Consider the following 17,533-nt stretch of genomic DNA (forward strand, 5'->3'; position numbering starts at 1 on the left):
ACTTGATTTTCTATTAAATAAATTGTTACAAACCCAAAATGAATAAATGAACCAAATTGCAAACCAAAACTTAAGGCAAACAAATGTGTTTCTCAACAATAGTAAAAGTGAACATACCAAACAAAGTCGGGTGACCTTTAACATTAAGCTACTATTTTAGTTTGTGTTTCAACTTTCGTCTTTGTATTTTCCAAAATTAGTCCATGCAGGTCAATAAACCGTAAAAATAGTTTGGAATTGGTTCAACTAAAAAAATCTCCATGAGCATTTTTTTTATATTTGATTAAAATACATTTATATTATATTTTGTTGCATGAAAATTAATATTATTTTCTTTAACAAATGAAAAAAGAAAATAAGTTTGAAGATATAAAATTAAGATTTAAGGAAAATATGTGAACAAATAAAAAGAATACAATCTAGTCAAAATTAGTTAAATAAAAGATATAATTTTTATACATGTGCGTATTTTCTTTTTTGGTAAACAATTAATTTTTTTTAGAAGCACTTGAAAACGACTATTAGGGTAAAAGTATATTTATAATCGATGTTGCTTTTAATTACGATCATGTATAATCAAATCAAAATAGTATTTTGGGAAAAAGAAAAAGTGTTTGAAATGCGTTTGCCGGGAGTCGAACCCGGGTCTATTGCTTGGAAGGCAATTATCCTAACCGTTGGACTACAAACGCAGATGCTTAAAGAATAATAATTAGTTCTATAAATCTAATTTTTGAAAATGGAAATGAAAATATTTGAATATATCTACAAAACAATAGAAAATGTTTTAGAGTTCAATAATTGTTGGTGTAAGATCAAATATTCAAATTTTAAAATGAATAATCCATGTATTATTCACCAAGTGATGTTGACTAACAAGGCAAATAGTTAACCTTATAATCGCATGCTAGTTATAAAATTGATAGCTCCAAAAATACGACATTTAATTTTAATAATGCTCACGAATGGTAAAATAATCTTTAATTTAAGAAAAAAATGTTATTTAGAATTTATTTGATAGAGTGATTATAATTTGTGGCAATCTTAGAAATAATAATGAAGTATATAGCAACATTTTAAAAAAATTGCAAATATAACAAAATTTATTCGTGACAGACTCGTATTATTGATAAACTCGTATGATCTATTAGTAATAGACTAATATTTACAATATGGTTTATTAGTGATAGATTTATATCCTTGATAGATATCGAAAGATTTTACCATATTTGTAAATTTTTAAAAATGTTGCTATATACTTAATTATTTTGAATCTAATTACTATATTTATAACTATTATTTATTTATTTATTTTTTAAGTTTTACTTATTTATTAAAAATAAAGGTGCAATTTCTTTTTGTATAAATTTAATTTTCAAAAACTAAAAATGAATGAGGTGAATTGTTAGTTTTTGTTTTGTTTGTAGAGCATACAAATATCCCATCTAACCCTAAATTTCTTATTTTTTTTTATACATAGGAAGTGCAAAAATAAAAGTAGTTTTTAAAAGTTTGTTTTTTATTTTAGAATTTGGCTAAGAATTCAATTCTTTCATGGGGAGAAAAATATATAGGATATTTTAAGAAATTGATAGAATATAATGTAGTTTTAAAAAATTAAAAACTAATAATCAGAAGAAAAATGGTGAAAAATAAAACATTTGACAAAATATTTACACCTTATAAAAAATCAAGTGTAATAAATTTTATCTTTGGATTTATGAAAGGAAATAATAACTTATTTGATTTATATGTTTTGCCTTCCTCTAGTTTTACTAGTGTTTTCAAAGTCAAATTTGAAATAGGAAAACTAAAAGAGAATATATACGTGAATAATATGTTTTATACCTATTCATTTCTACTATAAAGTTGATTAGTCTTTCTAGGTCAAAATTTGAGTAATTTATTTTGAAATTCAAAATGTAGTATAAATTTAACCGTAATAAACAAGGAATCACATTCCAATTCTCTAGGTTACGAGAATGGAGAACTCAAAAGGGGATGAGGAATGAGATCCCGACCTTGTCCATCCCACCCAATAGACAACTCAAAATGTCACATCATACATGTGTTTTTTTTTTTTTTTTTCTCTCTATTTGTTCCATCATTTATAGACCATTTCAACCCAAAGAAAAATAAAAATAAATCAAATGATATTTTCAAAAATAATTTTGAACATCCAAAGCTAATTTATATATTTATATATATAGACATTTAAAACATACTCCAAATGGAAGAGTAAGCTTTTTTTTTTTTTTTAATCCTACCAATTTTATAGTTGATGTCTAAAATATAATAAAAAAAATGATAGATTGCATAAAGAGTGCTAATACTTTATTTCAAATTAATTATTTTAATACAATATATACAATAAGCCTAAGAATATTCAAAATATTTAGCCCTCAAGAGGACATAACATTATTTTAGTTTCTTAATTTTTTGATCAAATTTATTTGAAGTACTTTGTTTGACCATAATTACATCCATTTATTTATTTAACTAATGTTTTATATTGATCATCCGTTCATTGATTTCTGCAATAATATTGGACACTTTCATTGGTTTGTTTTATACCCATCTCTTTAGCCCATTGGTTATTTTACTAGATTTAATGAACATAAAAAGTAGAAGAATTAAGACAAAATATCAAAACAAACAATATACTATTAATTTCTTAGAAGGTGGAGATGAACCAAATTATACAAAACAATACTTTCACAAACCCCTCAAAGTTGACCACTTGACTTTGTCTAAGTTTCCTTTCAAATTCATGCAATTCTATACTTCAAATAGTTCCCTACATTTCTTAGTTATTTTAAAGATTACATATAACAACCTACTTTCCCTTCCTTGTATTAAATCAATTTTAATTTGATTTCTTCAAATATATATTCATTATTTTCACTTTCAATTTGTAAACCATAATCATTATATAATATATTACAAGAACTCTCACCCTACACACATTTTAAATTATTTTTGAACTTTTATTTATGTAAGGAAGGGATTTGTGTAAAAGACTACTTAGACTAAATGATTCGTGACTTTTACTAACCCTCCAATGTACGTTAGCTCTAAAAAGTAATCATGGATGGTTGAGAAATTGAAGGAATAAAAGTTGTGATTCTCATATGGTTGATAATCTCAATCCCATAGGACAACCTATTGTTGTTGAATTAGATTTGTCCAGTAATAAATGAGCTTGACTTACTTGAAGCACAAAATATAATTTCCAGAGTGTTTGTTGTTATATATCTAACAATATATATCTTTTATTTTAAACAATAAAAATAGTTAACAAATAAGAAATATATACATTTTCTCCAAATTCAGTGCCATAATTAAAATTTATACAAAAAAAAAATGGTTAACCACAAGTTAAGTAGAAATTGGGATGAGAAAAAAGGAATTCCAACATTGAATAATAAATACATTTAAAATCAAAGTCAAATTTTATGAGATTGTAAATAGAACAATTAAATATACAAATTGATAACATGTATATATATATATATATATATATATATATTTGTTTTAAGAATAATAAAATTTATAATAACGTGGAAAAGGATAAAAAGAAAAGGGAAAGGAAAGGAAATGGTTAATTAGCTAAGAAATCTGGTAAAGTCAGTGATGAGCAGCCGCGAGTAACAAAGACAAAATTAACAAACCAAACGGAAGCTGAGCGGATGTGGGGAGAAATGGAATGGAGGGTTTTAATTTTCAATTCAACCCAACCAAATCTTTCGTCTTCTTCTTCCAAATCTATCTCTCCCAATGTATAAATTCTCTATCTCTTCAACCTGAATTTCTGATTTCTTCCTCCTCTTCTTCTCTTACCTCTTTTCCTCCGCTTTCCTCCTCAGGGTTTTAGGGCCTTCTAGATTAACCCTTTCTCTTGATTTCATCTGCCTTTCATTTCCTTCCACCAGATATGAAAGATCCCAACACTGATTTGTTCGACCCCAGAGCCACGATTGACTCCGATTATCTTCTCAGTGCTTCCACTTCTTCCCGGGATTCTGATTTTGGGTTCGCTTTTGACGATAGTAACTTCTCTGATCGTTTGCTTAGGATTGAAATCGTTGGTGGGTCTGATGAAACCGACCCGGAATTTGGTGGGTGTAGCAGTGTCCTCGATTGGGCTCGTCGAAAGAGGAGGAAAGAGGAAAAGAAAACGGAAAATGGTGAGTTTTCTACTTATCTGTTTTCGTTTCCCTTTTTGTGTTTCGATAATTATTCTTTTTTTGCTATATTTAGACTAGTTGGATTACTGTAGCTAGCTCCATTACCGATTCTGTTTTGTGAGGAACCTTGAAGAATTTGTGAAATCTATTTCTTTCTAAAAATAATTGTGGGTTTTAGGGCTGTTTCTACTAAAACACCAGAGTTTGTTAACTCAAATCTATCTGGGTTTATGGATTTTCTTATGTGGGTTAGACCATGTAGAAAATCATTTTTCGAATTCAGAATCTTGGTTATATGAGTTCCCGTTGGATGCACGTTGAGCTGAGGAAACGAAAGAGGAAATGTACGAATTTAAAGTCTACGCTGTTAATTTTAATCACACGCTTCTGTTCTTTGGCGAATAACAGATTTTACCACGGTCCATGTTCTTTATTTTATATTCTTTATGTAAAGAACACTTATGTTGGAGTTTTTAATTTTCCAGTTGCCACGAATGGCAATTTTTTTCATTTTTTTGTTCATACTGTACACAGTTTTGTACCGGGTTTCTAATATTAAAATGTTGGTGTTGAATGGTTATAATGGTTGATGCTTCCTGAAAGAATAAATAAAGAATAAGGGAATTGGTTACTTTGATTTTAGTTGTCTAAGGAAAACTGGAACTTTTCTACAGTCTCTTTAAATGTATAAAATATTGGAACATCGAGAGATCAATTTATGTTTTCAGTGTGGAGGTTTTTTATTCTCTTCTAATATTTCAGTTGGGATTACTTTCTTGATGCATTGATGGTTTAACCTTTCTTTTGACCATTTCTTGCATAGAAAAATTGACTGGAAAAATTAATTCCTTTTCCTTTTTTCATTCAGCTTTGGATCTCAGTAAATGCCCACAGCAGCAAGTTTTAACCTGTGATCAGCCTGATATGGTCGATGTCTTGTCCTTCGAAAATCCAGATGAGGGACCTGTCGCAATGATTGAAGAATCACTATCAGGTAATGGGAAATCTGTTTAGAATTTCAGCAGTCGAATACGAAGTTGATATGATCAGGTTCAGGCTTTTATCCAAACTTTCGTTTGATTCATGGAAGTGTTATTGTAGGTGATGAAGGTGCCAATACCAATGATTTAAATTTGGATTCTTCTACAGTGATGAGGGTGAAGACTTTGCATATTAGCTCTCCTATTTTAGCGGCCAAAAGCCCATTCTTCTATAAGGTAAAGGTTAATTGCCTTTTTTGGTCTTGTTTCATAACCATCGTGCATAACAATCCCAAGACAGTTTCTTGCTCACTCCATCTTTAAACTTTTAGCTCTTCTCAAATGGCATGAAAGAATCAGATGAACGGCTTGTGACCTTACGGATCAATGCCTCAGGTGAGAAACAACATAAAAAATTTCTTTCCAATTGAAAATTGTTGATTGATTGTTTTTTGGTTTTGTTATACAGAGAAATCTGACTTTCTATATGATCTTTTTTTACTTGGAACAGAGGAAGCTGCTCTGATGGAGTTGTTGAACTTTATGTACAGCAATAGCTTATCTGTTACCACAGCTCCTGCTTTATTGGATGTGCTAATGGCTGCCGATAAATATGAGGTTTCTTCATGCATGAGGTATTGCAGTAGACAATTGCGAACTTCACCTATGACACCTGAGTCTGCACTGCTCTTTTTGGAGCTTCCTTCCAGTGTTTTAATGGCTGAAGCCGTCCAATCACTGACTGATGCAGCAAAACAGTACCTTGCCACTCGTTATAAAGACATAACTAAGTAAGTTCACATTTCACCTGAAGATCATTTTTTAAAAATTATAATTATTGTTTTTCTCGGTATTTGATGCTCTGTGATCTATTGGTTTAACCCTAAGGTTTGTTCTCTGTTACTTTAGTTATTTTTTTGTTGTTTCTCCTTTGTGATCGTTTGTAGGTTGTTTTCCCTTTTGTGCTACTCGAGTTCATCTTTGTTTAGTTTGTTTGGATGATATTGTCTTTTGTTTATTTTGCTCTTAGTATAATACTATTGTACTTTGAGCATTAGTCTCATTTATTATTAATAAAGGGACTTGTCTTCATTTCAAAAACATCTAGATTGACGCACGTTTGAAATTTATGACCTATCATCGTTTATTCCATCCATTCTTCTATAGTCTTATTTGCGAACTATAAAATGTTAAAATCTACCACTGAACTGTGATTTTGACTTGTCTGTTATTTTCTAAACATCAATGTCAATACTTTTCAAGTTTTGTAACCTCTTAGACATAAAAGTTGAATGTTTTGGGCCACCTATTGGACACTTTTTCAAATTTAGGAAACCATGCATACGCAAACTTGAAAGTTTAGGGTCTAAACTTGTAATAACTTAAAATTTTCAATTGAAAATTTGAGCTGGTCCGGATATCAGAGAAGTCAATCTGAATAAGTAATCCTGAGACATTGTGAATTTGAATTTCCTCCTAATGTAGATCATATTATTACTTGGAAAGGACTATAGGTGTTACTTGAATCGTACTCTTTATGCCTTCTTTTGATGTTACATTTTATGCGGCACGTAATCTTTTTGGTACTAAATCCATTGGGTATGTAACAGCGGCAAAGTTAGATCTTTCCATAAGGAGACAAAATTTCACACTTTGACTATAATGCATATGTCAGGCACCAAGAAGAGATATTACTGTTTCCGCTTTCTGGGATAGAGGCAATATTATCTAGCAATGATCTTCAAGTAGCTTCAGAGGATGCAGTATTTGACTTTGTTTTGAAGTGGGCGCGGGCACATTATCCTTTGTTAGAGGAGCGGCGAGAAGTCCTTGGTACTCGTCTTGCTCAATTCATTCGCTTTCCTTTCATGTCCTGCCGGAAGCTTAAGAAGGTATTGACATGTATTGACTTTGATCATGAGGCTGCTTCCAAACTTGTGCTTGAGGCACTCTTTTTCAAAGCTGATGTTCCACACAGACAGCGAGCCTTGATTACTGATGAGTCTACTTCTTCAAACCATCGGTTCATTGAGAGGACATACAAGTATCGACCTGTAAAGATCATTGAATTAGAACTTCCTCGACAACAATGTGTGGTATACCTGGACTTGAAAAGAGAAGAATGTACAAATTTGTTCCCATCTGGACGAATTTATTCTCAAGCATTTCATTTGGGAGGACAAGGATTCTTCTTATCTGCTCATTGCAACATGGACCAGCAGAGTTCCTTCCATTGTTTTGGATTGTTTTTGGGGATGCAGGAGAAAGGTTCTGTGAGTTTTGCTGTCGATTATGAATTTTCAGCGCGATCAAAGCCGAGCGAAGAGTTTCTCAGTAAATATAAAGGCAACTACACATTTACAGGTGGGAAAGCAGTCGGGTACCGAAACTTGTTTGGTGTACCCTGGACTTCCTTCATGGCTGAAGACAGCGTTCACTTCATTAATGGCATTCTTCATCTAAGAGCAGAGCTTACCATCAAGTCATAACCTTCTCTTTTGTTTCTCATCCCACATTTTCTATATCATAGCTCATGATTGAAGGATTTATTTTCATGCTTAGTCCTTTTTAGATATTTTATGTATGGCAGGAAAAAGAAGAAAAAGAAAAAAAAGAAAGAAAATGTAGGCGTCAGTTTTATACTCCATCCTATAACTTTAGAAAGTGTACTACTTTTGGATGTGTTCAGCAATTCAAGAGAATATCTTCTTTGACACCTTAACAGCGACATTACCTCCGATTTTAGGTTGATGAGGAGAACTCTTATAGATGTTATCAACAAGTTTTTTACTTGTTTTAATTGGGTGGAGCCAAAGTTTTCCACTAGGGGTAAAATCTTATCTTCTAGTTATATGTGGAGAGAAGTGTAATCTCTCCATGTAGAAATATAAACTCTATTTATTTCTTGAAATAATTTGGTCTTACACAATATAATCTTAGATTATATTGTGTAAGACCAAATTATTTAAAGAAATAAATAGAGTTTGAAGGAGAAAATGGAGATATATCAAAATTGCCCAAATCCAAATTAAAAAGTAAAAATAATTTAAATTAATAATTAGTTGTTTTAAAAAAGTTCTTAATTTCAAATGAAGTAATTTCGATATTATAAAATATGAAAAATATGGAACAAATGTTAAAAAAAACTAACTTCAACTTCAAAAGCAAAATATTAATGGATCAGTTGAGATTAAGTCATAGTTTAGTTTTAAAAAATTTGAGTATTATTTTGGTATATAAATTTTGAAAAAGCTATCACTTTTTGTTTATTTATTTATACAAGTTGCTCAGTAGATTAGATAACCAAGCAATGCGAGACAATATTTGAAACCACTTGTAATTGTTTTGTTATATATCTAAGTTTCAAAATAGCCTTAGGATTATGGAAAAATGATTACTAAAAGAAATTATTAAAATTTAAAGGATTTTTCTTAAAATAAAATAAATTAAAATAGGGGTTTATGCAAAATTGAGGGATTGAATATAAAAGAAAGTATTTAAATTGAATATCGATTGATTTTTCCTAAAGGAATACTGGTTGATCTTAATAATTGAAATTGATAATTAACATGACTTGTTTTCTAATTTGTATGAGACCAATAATTATATTTTTTACGTATTATAAAATATTTTTATCTAATCAAGGAAACTACACTATATATATATATATGATTAATTTTCATAATATTTATTATCTCGACAATAAAATCAAAATATTTATGATATTTTCATAAATTTCAGGTTTGTCCGACAATATTTTGAACGATTTTTCATACTCTTTTTTTTTAATCTCTTTTTCATATTATCACTTCTTCCCCATATTCTCACTTGTCTTAGGTTCGTGATTTCTTCATTTTCTTCTCTAGATTTTTTTTTTCTCTTTTCACTTCTTCAAATTCCCGGTTCGTAAACGATTTACATTATATCTCATATGTTTTTCTCTTTCATATATAAACGATCTTGGTTTAAATTCTTGCAGGTTGACTAAGACATTTTTTTGTATTCCCCATTATGGGCCTCCATTTTTAAATTTATTTTATGTAGTGCAAATATTTGTTCGTTTGTTATATTTTTGAAAAAAACTATGTATATTTTAAAAATAAAATAAAATAAAATTGAAGGAAGATTTTTATTTTAAAAGAAAAGATAATTATATTAGGTAGATAATGATAAGTGATGTTCAATAATGAATGGGTTTCCATTACAATGTATATAATTATTTAGGGTTAGTTGGTGTCGTTTATTGATGATGAATAAACAATTTTATGATGTAAAGGGAAAACCAAAACAATTAAAGAAATTATCAATAATGATATATATGGAAAATTTATTACTCATATATATACAACAATATATATGGCAAATATTTCATTATTACCCTATATGCAAATATTACTCATAAGTTTTTAAAAAAGTAAAAAATTAACTACAAGAGTAGTTTAAGAAAATAATAAATACTATTGTTATGTTATTAATTAATTAACATGCTATTTAACTAGCCAAACTATATTCAATATTCATCATTATATTCTCGGTTTCATTTATGGTGTGAGATATGAAGAATATAGAAAGCAATTTTAATTAAAGTAATACCTTTTTCCTTTTTGTTATATTTGTTAATATTGAAAAATAAAAATATTTGGAAGATTGTTTTAAACCGTAAAATTGTTAGAATAAATTTACAAATGAGAGTCAGTAAAATTTGATGACAAATGATGGAAAGTGTAATTTTAGTATTGGTATAAATAATTAGCTGGTTTTGCTATCTTCAAAAATATATCAAAATATTAATTAACCTTACAATTTAAGCATAATTTAACGTAAAAATATTACTAGCTTTCTTTATATATATATATATAACATCTCATCTCTTAATCGAGCAAACATGTTTCCATGTCAGTGAATGTTAACTTTATTGTAATTAATTTGAGTTTATGATATGCATATCTTAAATAAAAATATAGTTGTAGTGAAAAAAGTAATTTAAAAACACTTTTGTTTTTGTAAATATTAATGAGGAACGATATAATCTATATACTATAAATTTATAAAACAAAATTTAAACCATAATAAAAAACAATTTAGTTTGAAATTTATAACAATTTAGTCAAATTGATTTGGTCAAATTAGGTCAAAGAAAAGTATTATGTAATAATTAATAACCATTGAAGGTATGTGAAAGGATGAAAAGAGTATAAAATGGTGAGCCACAATGTGAGCGAAGGGCATGGACATAACGTATCAAATGGCCCTCCTCTCTTTTTTGCCCCAACCAACCCCAACTTACTAGGAATGGAATCAAAATACAATTCAAAGAAAAAGAGAGTACCATTAAAACAACTCAAAAGGCGAAGCAAGTTCTTCTTTTCAATGGGTGCCAGGCTAACATGGCTTCTTCTTCCTATAATTTCATAATCATAGAATATATATGTGTGTGTATATATATATATATTCAACCCACAAGTTAAATTAATCCTTCTCAAATCCCATTAGTCCCAATTTCTTTAATACCATTACTCTTCTGGGAATCATCACACCTCTCTCCAATTTAACACACCCCACCACCGTCCACGGCGGCTCTCGACGACCATACTCCGATCGAGGTGATTTTTCCTTCGGTTCCCCAAACAACCCATTTGGTTTTTTCGATGAAACCCATCATCAATTTTGCCCTTGAAATCAGAAATTCTGGTTTGCTTTTCAAGAAACAGCTTATTTGATTCATGGGTTTTGCTTCTTACTGATGGAACTAAGGAGAAACTGGTACGATTCTAACATCTGGGTGGTGTTTTTTTGTTTATTGATGTTGATCTCTTGCTCTGTTTCTTTTGAAGATGTGGATTCTTTTAATGGGTTTGTTCATAAATATGCCAATAATTCTTTGTCAAAGCCTAGAACAGGGATTGTATATAACATCTCACTGCCTTCAAATTTTTCTGGGATTCAAGTTTCTTATATTAGATTGAGGAGTGGTAGTTTTTGGGTTAGAGGAGCAAATTTGAGATGGATATCTATTCCTCCAAGACTTACTTCTGTTCCATATGTAAAGAGACTAGCCATAATTTTTGAGAATTTAGGGAATTGGTCTTCAACTTTCTACAAAATACCTGGTTATACTCTTGTTGCTCCTGTGATTGGGTTCACTGTTTATGATTCTTCTACGAATTCAAGCACATTAAGCAATAAAAAACTCCATTTAATCATCTTGGGAAGAAAGCCCATTTTAGTAATGTTTCCTAAAGTTGAAAATAGTGGGAAGAAGCCACAATGTGTGAAGTTTGGAGCTAATGGAACTTATGAATTGAAGAACATGACAGGACCAAATTTTTGTTCTGCAACTGATTATGGTCATTTTTCTCTTGTTATTCCAACTCCTTCAATTGAGAAGGAGGAGAAGAAGAAGAGGATGTTGTGGGAATGGTGGGTGGTTGGATTTGGTTGTGGTTTGCTTGTGTTAGCTTTGATGGTTGTAGTTTTAATTACAGTTTTGAGGTTAGTGAAGAAGAAAAGCATCAAGGGTATGGAGAGGGAAGCTGAAAGAGGAGTGAGTTTTGATAATGTTTGGATTGGTAAAAGTAGAATGCCTTCTGCTTCAATGGTAAGAACACAACCATCTCTTGAAAATAGTTATGTTCCTTGATTCTTTCTTCTTTTTGGGTGGGGCATTTTTGTTTTTGTATATCTGTTCTAATGTTTACAGCTCTAGATATGTTCATCATTTCAATAAGATCATTCATACTAGTGTTTCATCTGCTAAACTATACCGATTTCTTTGTGTTTTATGTTCTTTGTATCGTTACGATGTAATCGAGAGAATAGAAAAAAATCAAGGTATGTTTGAATCGAATGACGAGCAGTCTCTTAGCTCTTTCTTATTTGTTAGAGAATCTATTTGGTTGAAGTTTAACATATTATAGAAAACAGAGTGGATGTAATTTAAAAGTTCGGTAGAACAGAACAGGTTGAGCTGAAATTAATAAAGACTGGCAGAAAGAATCATCCAAACATAAGAAAATGCTAAGAAACAAACTTCCACATGGGAATACAATATTATTAAGACAAACCAAACATTTTCTCTTGGAGCTTACTTTTGCAGTCAATGCATGAAGAGGATTTTGACATTTTCAGTATATGATGAGAGAAACGCAAAAGGGAGAGGGAAGAGCGCGAGAAAGAACATTATTTAAACGTTCTACGAAGTATTCAACTAGCTTTAATTCGATCTATGTTGTTTGAAAGATTTCATTTTGACTTTTGAACTTCAAAGTTACATGAAAAAATCCTTTCTCAACTTCCCCTATAATAATACAAATATTATAGAATCAATAAATAAAGAAACAGAGAATCGACACATAAATTTAAATAAATGTTCCCGTAGAGTTAGAAAGTTTAATTATGTTGTGCACTCTTTAAAACTCTAGAGTTAAGATTGTAAATAACATAAATATAGTAAATACAAAGCACCTAATATCAAGACATTCGAACAATAAAAAAGAGTACAACTATACAATTGGCTGTAATTTCTCTTTACTCTTTTCTGTTTGCTCAAACAAAACCTAAAAACATTGTGTTTAAGATTTAAAGCATATTAACGAACAACATTGTGCTATTTAGAGCAAATGCCAACACTTGTTACTTGTGATGAATTTCTTAAAAACAACGTAAAACGGACATTCAAAAGGAGTACGATTGAAACCAAGGACATCTTGGTTCACATCTTATTCCGAGAAAAGGGAAATCTTTGTTCACATCAAATAGGTTTTATTTAAGATGGATTATTGATCAATCTAGAGGTTGGAGATGACAAAGATTTTGAAAGGAAAAGGGAGGGTCAGAATAAGAGCCATTAAGAATAGCCAATGCAACAAGTTTGTTTGCAGCTTCTGTGGCATGAATTCCATCCCAACTTACATAGTTATATGGATCAGAGCAAGCTGTTGCTGTTAAGATTTTATTGTTTATCTTCTTACTATTTCCACAAAGAATTGTTGGGTCAAAATTATAGGGTCCTCCACCATGACCACAACAAGCTTTGGTACTATATTTAAGACCTGCTACCCATCAAATAAAAGCAACAACCTTATGTTAGCATGTTTGATAATGATTTTAAACAAATCAAATTTGAAAACTGTGAAAATATTGTTGGTTTAAAAGTGCGAAATGAAACTTTTTTTTTAAAATGGAAGAAGTATTTATGTAATTTTTTTTTCTGACTTATGTGCTTCACTTGAAAAATAATTTTCTTTCGAACAAATATACCTTAGAATGATACCGGAAGAAAATACCTTTTAAATAAAACCACCTTTTTCTTAGTTAGCATCTTCGAAAAGAATTTAAGTAATTTATAGTATCTCGAGTAAAACCATTTCTTCGTGAAAGAGATTGATAAGATATCAAAATTGATAATTTTTAGTAGTTGGATACATCGATTCTCGAGAGGAAACACAGTAACCCATTTTGGTAGTAGAAGCACAACTTTAAAACAATTTTCCTAAAAGATGTAACCTAATGCATAATTAAAAGCATTTCAAGGAAAAAAAGATGATAAACCAAAAGATATTCCAAAACTTGCCGTTATTGTTTGTTGGGTTTGAAAAAATATATATATATATACAGACATGACCTAATCAAAGTTGTTCTACTTGATCCCAATAATTTGAATTAAGTGATGAGTTTAACTCAACCTAACCCTATTAATAACCATATTAGTATATACTTTGGAATTGGATTAGGTCTGTAGAGTATTATTATTATAGTTTTGAGAGTAATATTTCTTTCCTTTCAAGACCTACCCTAAGCAATAAATCAATGTTATTAGCATTATTATAGTTTTTTTGAAATATAATTTTTTTAGAACATGGTTTGACTTTTCACATGTTTAATTGAAGTCTTGATCTATATAGTTTGAATTTGTTTATATATATATATATAGAAAAAAACTTTTTTGAATAACTTTTCCAAAACATAGCTTGAATCTTGAAAGTTATCTCACATCACTAGATTTCTCAACCACCCCACCCTCCATATGAGTAGATACATGCTCTAAAACTGATTCAAAACGCGTAAGGTAATTGGAGAAAAAAGAGAAACAAGAATCCATATACGTACCATAAGAGTTGGGATGTTGAAAGAGTTGCAACAAAACAGAGTGAGTATCGAAGTAAATGAGTGAAGCTTTAGGGAGGGTGCTTCTTGCTCGCTCCAGCTCTTTCTTAAGCATGGCATTATAGTCTGTTACAGCTTTATTGTAAGAGATAAAGCAGCCATATTGATCAATGTCTGAGCTTTCAAGTGGAAGCTGAACCAAAAGGGCAGGATAACACCCCACCGGAGCCATATTCATTACTAGAAACGTTTCTCCTCCCAACTTGTATAGCTCCTGAATTACAAACTAACAAATTAAACTTAAGTAACAATTATAGTTCACTTCATCCAAGATAAATTGGATATGGTCAAAGACTTGGTAGTAAAATTTCGAAGTGCATCAAAAAAATTGAAAGTGAGAAATGACATGATGGAGAAAAAGAAAAAAAGAAAAAAGATAGACTAACCTTGATGGTATCAATAATTTGGGAAACAACTTGAGGAAGATATTGGTTAACACCTTGAATTCCAATAGCTTTTAAGTTGGAGGTGAAATCATTTTGACCAATGTAGAATGTATACAATGCCTTTCCAAAGATGTCCGGTGCTGGAAGTTGGCTCCATCCTTCATCACCTACATAAACATTATCAACATCTACCTATTAGGAATGAATTAAAAATAATAATTAAGATATAGCTACCAAAATCAAAATCTATACGTGATAGATAACTTTTTTTTTTTTTGCTAGTAAACTCTTATAATTTATGAGCGTTATACAAATATTTACAACATAGTCTATCAACATCTTGTCAAATTTTGCTATATTTACAATTATTACATATATATTTTTTAAAACGTCAAAAAAAAAATTGTTTTTAATTTTGAAAAAGTAAAAAATCATTTTCAAGTACTTATAATGAATGATAGTGACTATAATTTGACATACGATACAATAATGGATGAGATATTTCATTTAAAGACTATTTTTGTTATGCTACATTGGGGATATATATACCCAATAAGTTATTATTATTATTATTAATACAAATTTTAGTAGAAAATTTGAAGTACAAATCTCTTGGTTCACAGTACATGCATACAAATGTCAATTGAGTTAAACATTTGTTGGTATCGTGGATATCATCGTGTTATTAATTCTTACTAGTCTTTAAACAACATGTCATATCAACATTTTGGCATAATGCAGTTAATAACAACAAAGATCTATTCCAATTTCAAAGTCACGACTATTTTTTTAAAACCAATGATTATACAGGCATAAAACTAATTAATAACTTAAATAAACAAAGTATGTATTAGAAAGTGAAGAGAAAAGAAAATGAGGATCACCTTTGAGAAAGGAAGAAGAAGAAGAGGAAGAACAAGAAGAAGAAGAAGAAGAAGAAGAGGAAGAAGAATAGTATTCATCAACTCTAAATTTGAATTCCTTCATTTGGTTGAGCTGAATGGCCAAAGAGAAGGGGCTAATTCCAGTGACAAATAAGGAAGTGTTTGGCAATAACACTGTTGAAGCCAATGTTGCAAAGTTTGCTCCATGTTTGAAATCTGAACCTATTGCTTTCAGATATGGGCTTATAAATGGAAGTCCAAGCGAGTTAGCTGCACTTCAACCACTCAAATAGGTTACAACTTGAAACAAGTTATTTGAAATCCCAGAAAACAATAAAGATTGATAAGAGATTTAATTACATGCTTTACAAACGAAAGAAGAAAGAAGAGATCACTCTTTATTATTAGAAAAGAAGAAGTATCATAAAATATAGATTACAAATTCATCAATCGGAAGAAAGAAGTTTATATAAAGCATATTTGATCTAAATAACCTCAAGTCCTAAATTGTGTAAGTAACACATAAACAAATACAAAGTAGATTTTAGGGGCATTGTTGATCATTTAGAGCAATATATATAATATCACACATCCAAGACATTTCAATTACATTGTTATAAAAAGTAACAGAAAAAAATAACATGTACGACTAAACTAGTTCAATAAATATACATGCACGACTCATCAACAAGTTGAATGTTCGAGTCTCTCGCTTGACTTGTACTAAAACTCACAATTATATCACAAATTTTATAGTTTAGTAGTTATATTAAATTATTAATAAACCATTACATCAACTCACTAAATATCTAAGTTGTTATACTAGACTATTATAAAATTATCAAATTGTGAAGAGATGTGTAGCATGATTGGAAAATTTTCATTTAATTGTATTATAAGTTTATGATAATGATCAGATCATATGAGAAAGATAAGAAAGATGTGAAATAAGTCCATAGGTGTAGGACCAGATAAGGTTCAAAAGTTCCTCATTGGCCATTTGAATTTGATGGTCAAATTGGCAAAGTACTCTTCTTTTTAAACTCAATACCTTTATGTGGAACGATGTGCTTGCCAATATTCTCAAAAGCATCTTCAAGCAAAAAGAAACCCACTACCTTTTTTCTCAATCTCTTTCTTTGATAAATTAAACAAAGACTAATTAATTATCATCTTTAGTGTCTGTAATATGCATATATGGTCTCTTTAAAACCTCCCTAGAAACCACAGGAATCAAAACAGTCATGGGAAATTTATGTTTGTTAAAATAAAAAGAGTCGCGGTTAAACATTTGGGATTTGTTTGAAAATAAGATCACTAGAAGAATATTACCAAGGAAATCGATAATGAGCCTTCCGTCGGTGGCACGGCCGGTGGGCTTCTTGAAGAAGGTCATGCCATTAGGTTCATGTTGCGGAGGAAACACTGCCCAAAACCCGCCGGTGTCGGAATTAGAGTCACCGAAATTGAAGATGGCTTCAAATTTGCATTTCGAATGTGGCGTGGCCGCCGCAGATGGTGCTGTAACGGTAAGTAGAATAAGGAGAAAAATGTTGAAAAATGGAGGGGAAGATTGGGACGGGAAAAGGAAAATCATGATGTAGTTGTAAAAGAGATATAAAGGAGAAGAAATTGGGGAGCAGAGGAGAGATTGATTGGTGAAATTTGTTTGTTAGATCGCTAATGGTCTTTAAGACTTGGGGGTCCATCTTTTTTTGTCTCGTCGGCAACTTCACGCATGCAAAAGAACTTATTGAAAAATCAATTGAACTTAAACAAGAAAAAAAAAAATGAAAAGAACCTATTTTTTCCTAAAGTTAATAGACTATACGTTTAAAAGTTGGCCAAGAAAAGGAAAAGAAACCACTTTCACTTTCATTTATAACCCTTTGAATTGAAAGTTGGCCAAATTGCTGTTAAATTATAAAGAG

The 17,533-nt window shown here is 30.3% G+C and overlaps 3 protein-coding genes and 1 non-coding gene across 4 annotated transcripts; 2 read left to right on the plus strand and 2 right to left on the minus strand.

Annotated features, from left to right (window-relative positions):
* Positions 1-620: 620 nt before the first annotated feature.
* Positions 621-692, minus strand: TRNAG-UCC. The gene has a single exon. It is a non-coding gene; the product is annotated as a tRNA-Gly (tRNA).
* Positions 693-3,612: 2,920 nt separating this feature from the next.
* Positions 3,613-7,889, plus strand: LOC101214146 (BTB/POZ domain-containing protein POB1). Its single transcript, XM_004138418.3, has 6 exons — positions 3,613-4,187; positions 5,056-5,181; positions 5,289-5,404; positions 5,500-5,563; positions 5,679-5,958; positions 6,843-7,889. The coding sequence occupies exons 1-6, from the start codon at positions 3,935-3,937 to the stop codon at positions 7,654-7,656; spliced, it is 1,653 nt and encodes a 550-aa protein (XP_004138466.1). The 5' UTR covers positions 3,613-3,934; the 3' UTR covers positions 7,657-7,889.
* A 2,499-nt stretch (positions 7,890-10,388) lies between these two features.
* LOC105435727 lies at positions 10,389-12,042 on the plus strand. The gene has a single exon (XM_011658064.2). It carries the CDS (start codon positions 10,911-10,913, stop codon positions 11,805-11,807), a length of 897 nt encoding a protein of 298 aa, XP_011656366.1. The 5' UTR covers positions 10,389-10,910; the 3' UTR covers positions 11,808-12,042.
* Positions 12,043-12,652: 610 nt separating this feature from the next.
* Positions 12,653-17,317, minus strand: LOC105435728 (GDSL esterase/lipase At4g01130). The gene is made up of 5 exons (XM_011658065.2): positions 16,935-17,317; positions 15,603-15,872; positions 14,719-14,885; positions 14,276-14,546; positions 12,653-13,218 (listed from the first exon to the last, which is right to left on the minus strand). Exons 1-5 carry the CDS (start codon positions 17,197-17,199, stop codon positions 12,950-12,952), a joined length of 1,242 nt encoding a protein of 413 aa, XP_011656367.1. The 5' UTR covers positions 17,200-17,317; the 3' UTR covers positions 12,653-12,949.
* Between the last annotated feature and the right edge of the window lie 216 nt (positions 17,318-17,533).

The sequence above is a fragment of the Cucumis sativus genome, chromosome 6 (assembly GCF_000004075.3).
Source record: "Cucumis sativus cultivar 9930 chromosome 6, Cucumber_9930_V3, whole genome shotgun sequence".
Classification (NCBI taxonomy): Eukaryota; Viridiplantae; Streptophyta; class Magnoliopsida; order Cucurbitales; family Cucurbitaceae; genus Cucumis; species Cucumis sativus.

Bases quoted from the DNA above. Each gene is read 5' to 3' on its own strand.
- LOC101214146 (XM_004138418.3), top strand. From the start codon at position 3,935: ATGAAAGATCCCAACACTGATTTGTTCGACCCCAGAGCCACGATTGAC. The intron at 4,188-5,055 runs GTGAGTTTTCTA...TTTTTCATTCAG, and splicing joins GGAAAAGAAAACGGAAAATG to CTTTGGATCTCAGTAAATGC. The intron at 5,405-5,499 runs GTAAAGGTTAAT...TTAAACTTTTAG, and splicing joins AAAGCCCATTCTTCTATAAG to CTCTTCTCAAATGGCATGAA.
- LOC105435727 (XM_011658064.2), top strand. From the start codon at position 10,911: ATGGAACTAAGGAGAAACTGGTACGATTCTAACATCTGGGTGGTGTTT.
- LOC105435728 (XM_011658065.2), bottom strand. From the start codon at position 17,199: ATGATTTTCCTTTTCCCGTCCCAATCTTCCCCTCCATTTTTCAACATT. The intron at 15,873-16,934 runs GTAATATTCTTC...GTTGAAGTGCAG, and splicing joins GCTCATTATCGATTTCCTTG to CTAACTCGCTTGGACTTCCA. The intron at 14,547-14,718 runs GTTAGTCTATCT...TTTGTAATTCAG, and splicing joins AAATTATTGATACCATCAAG to GAGCTATACAAGTTGGGAGG.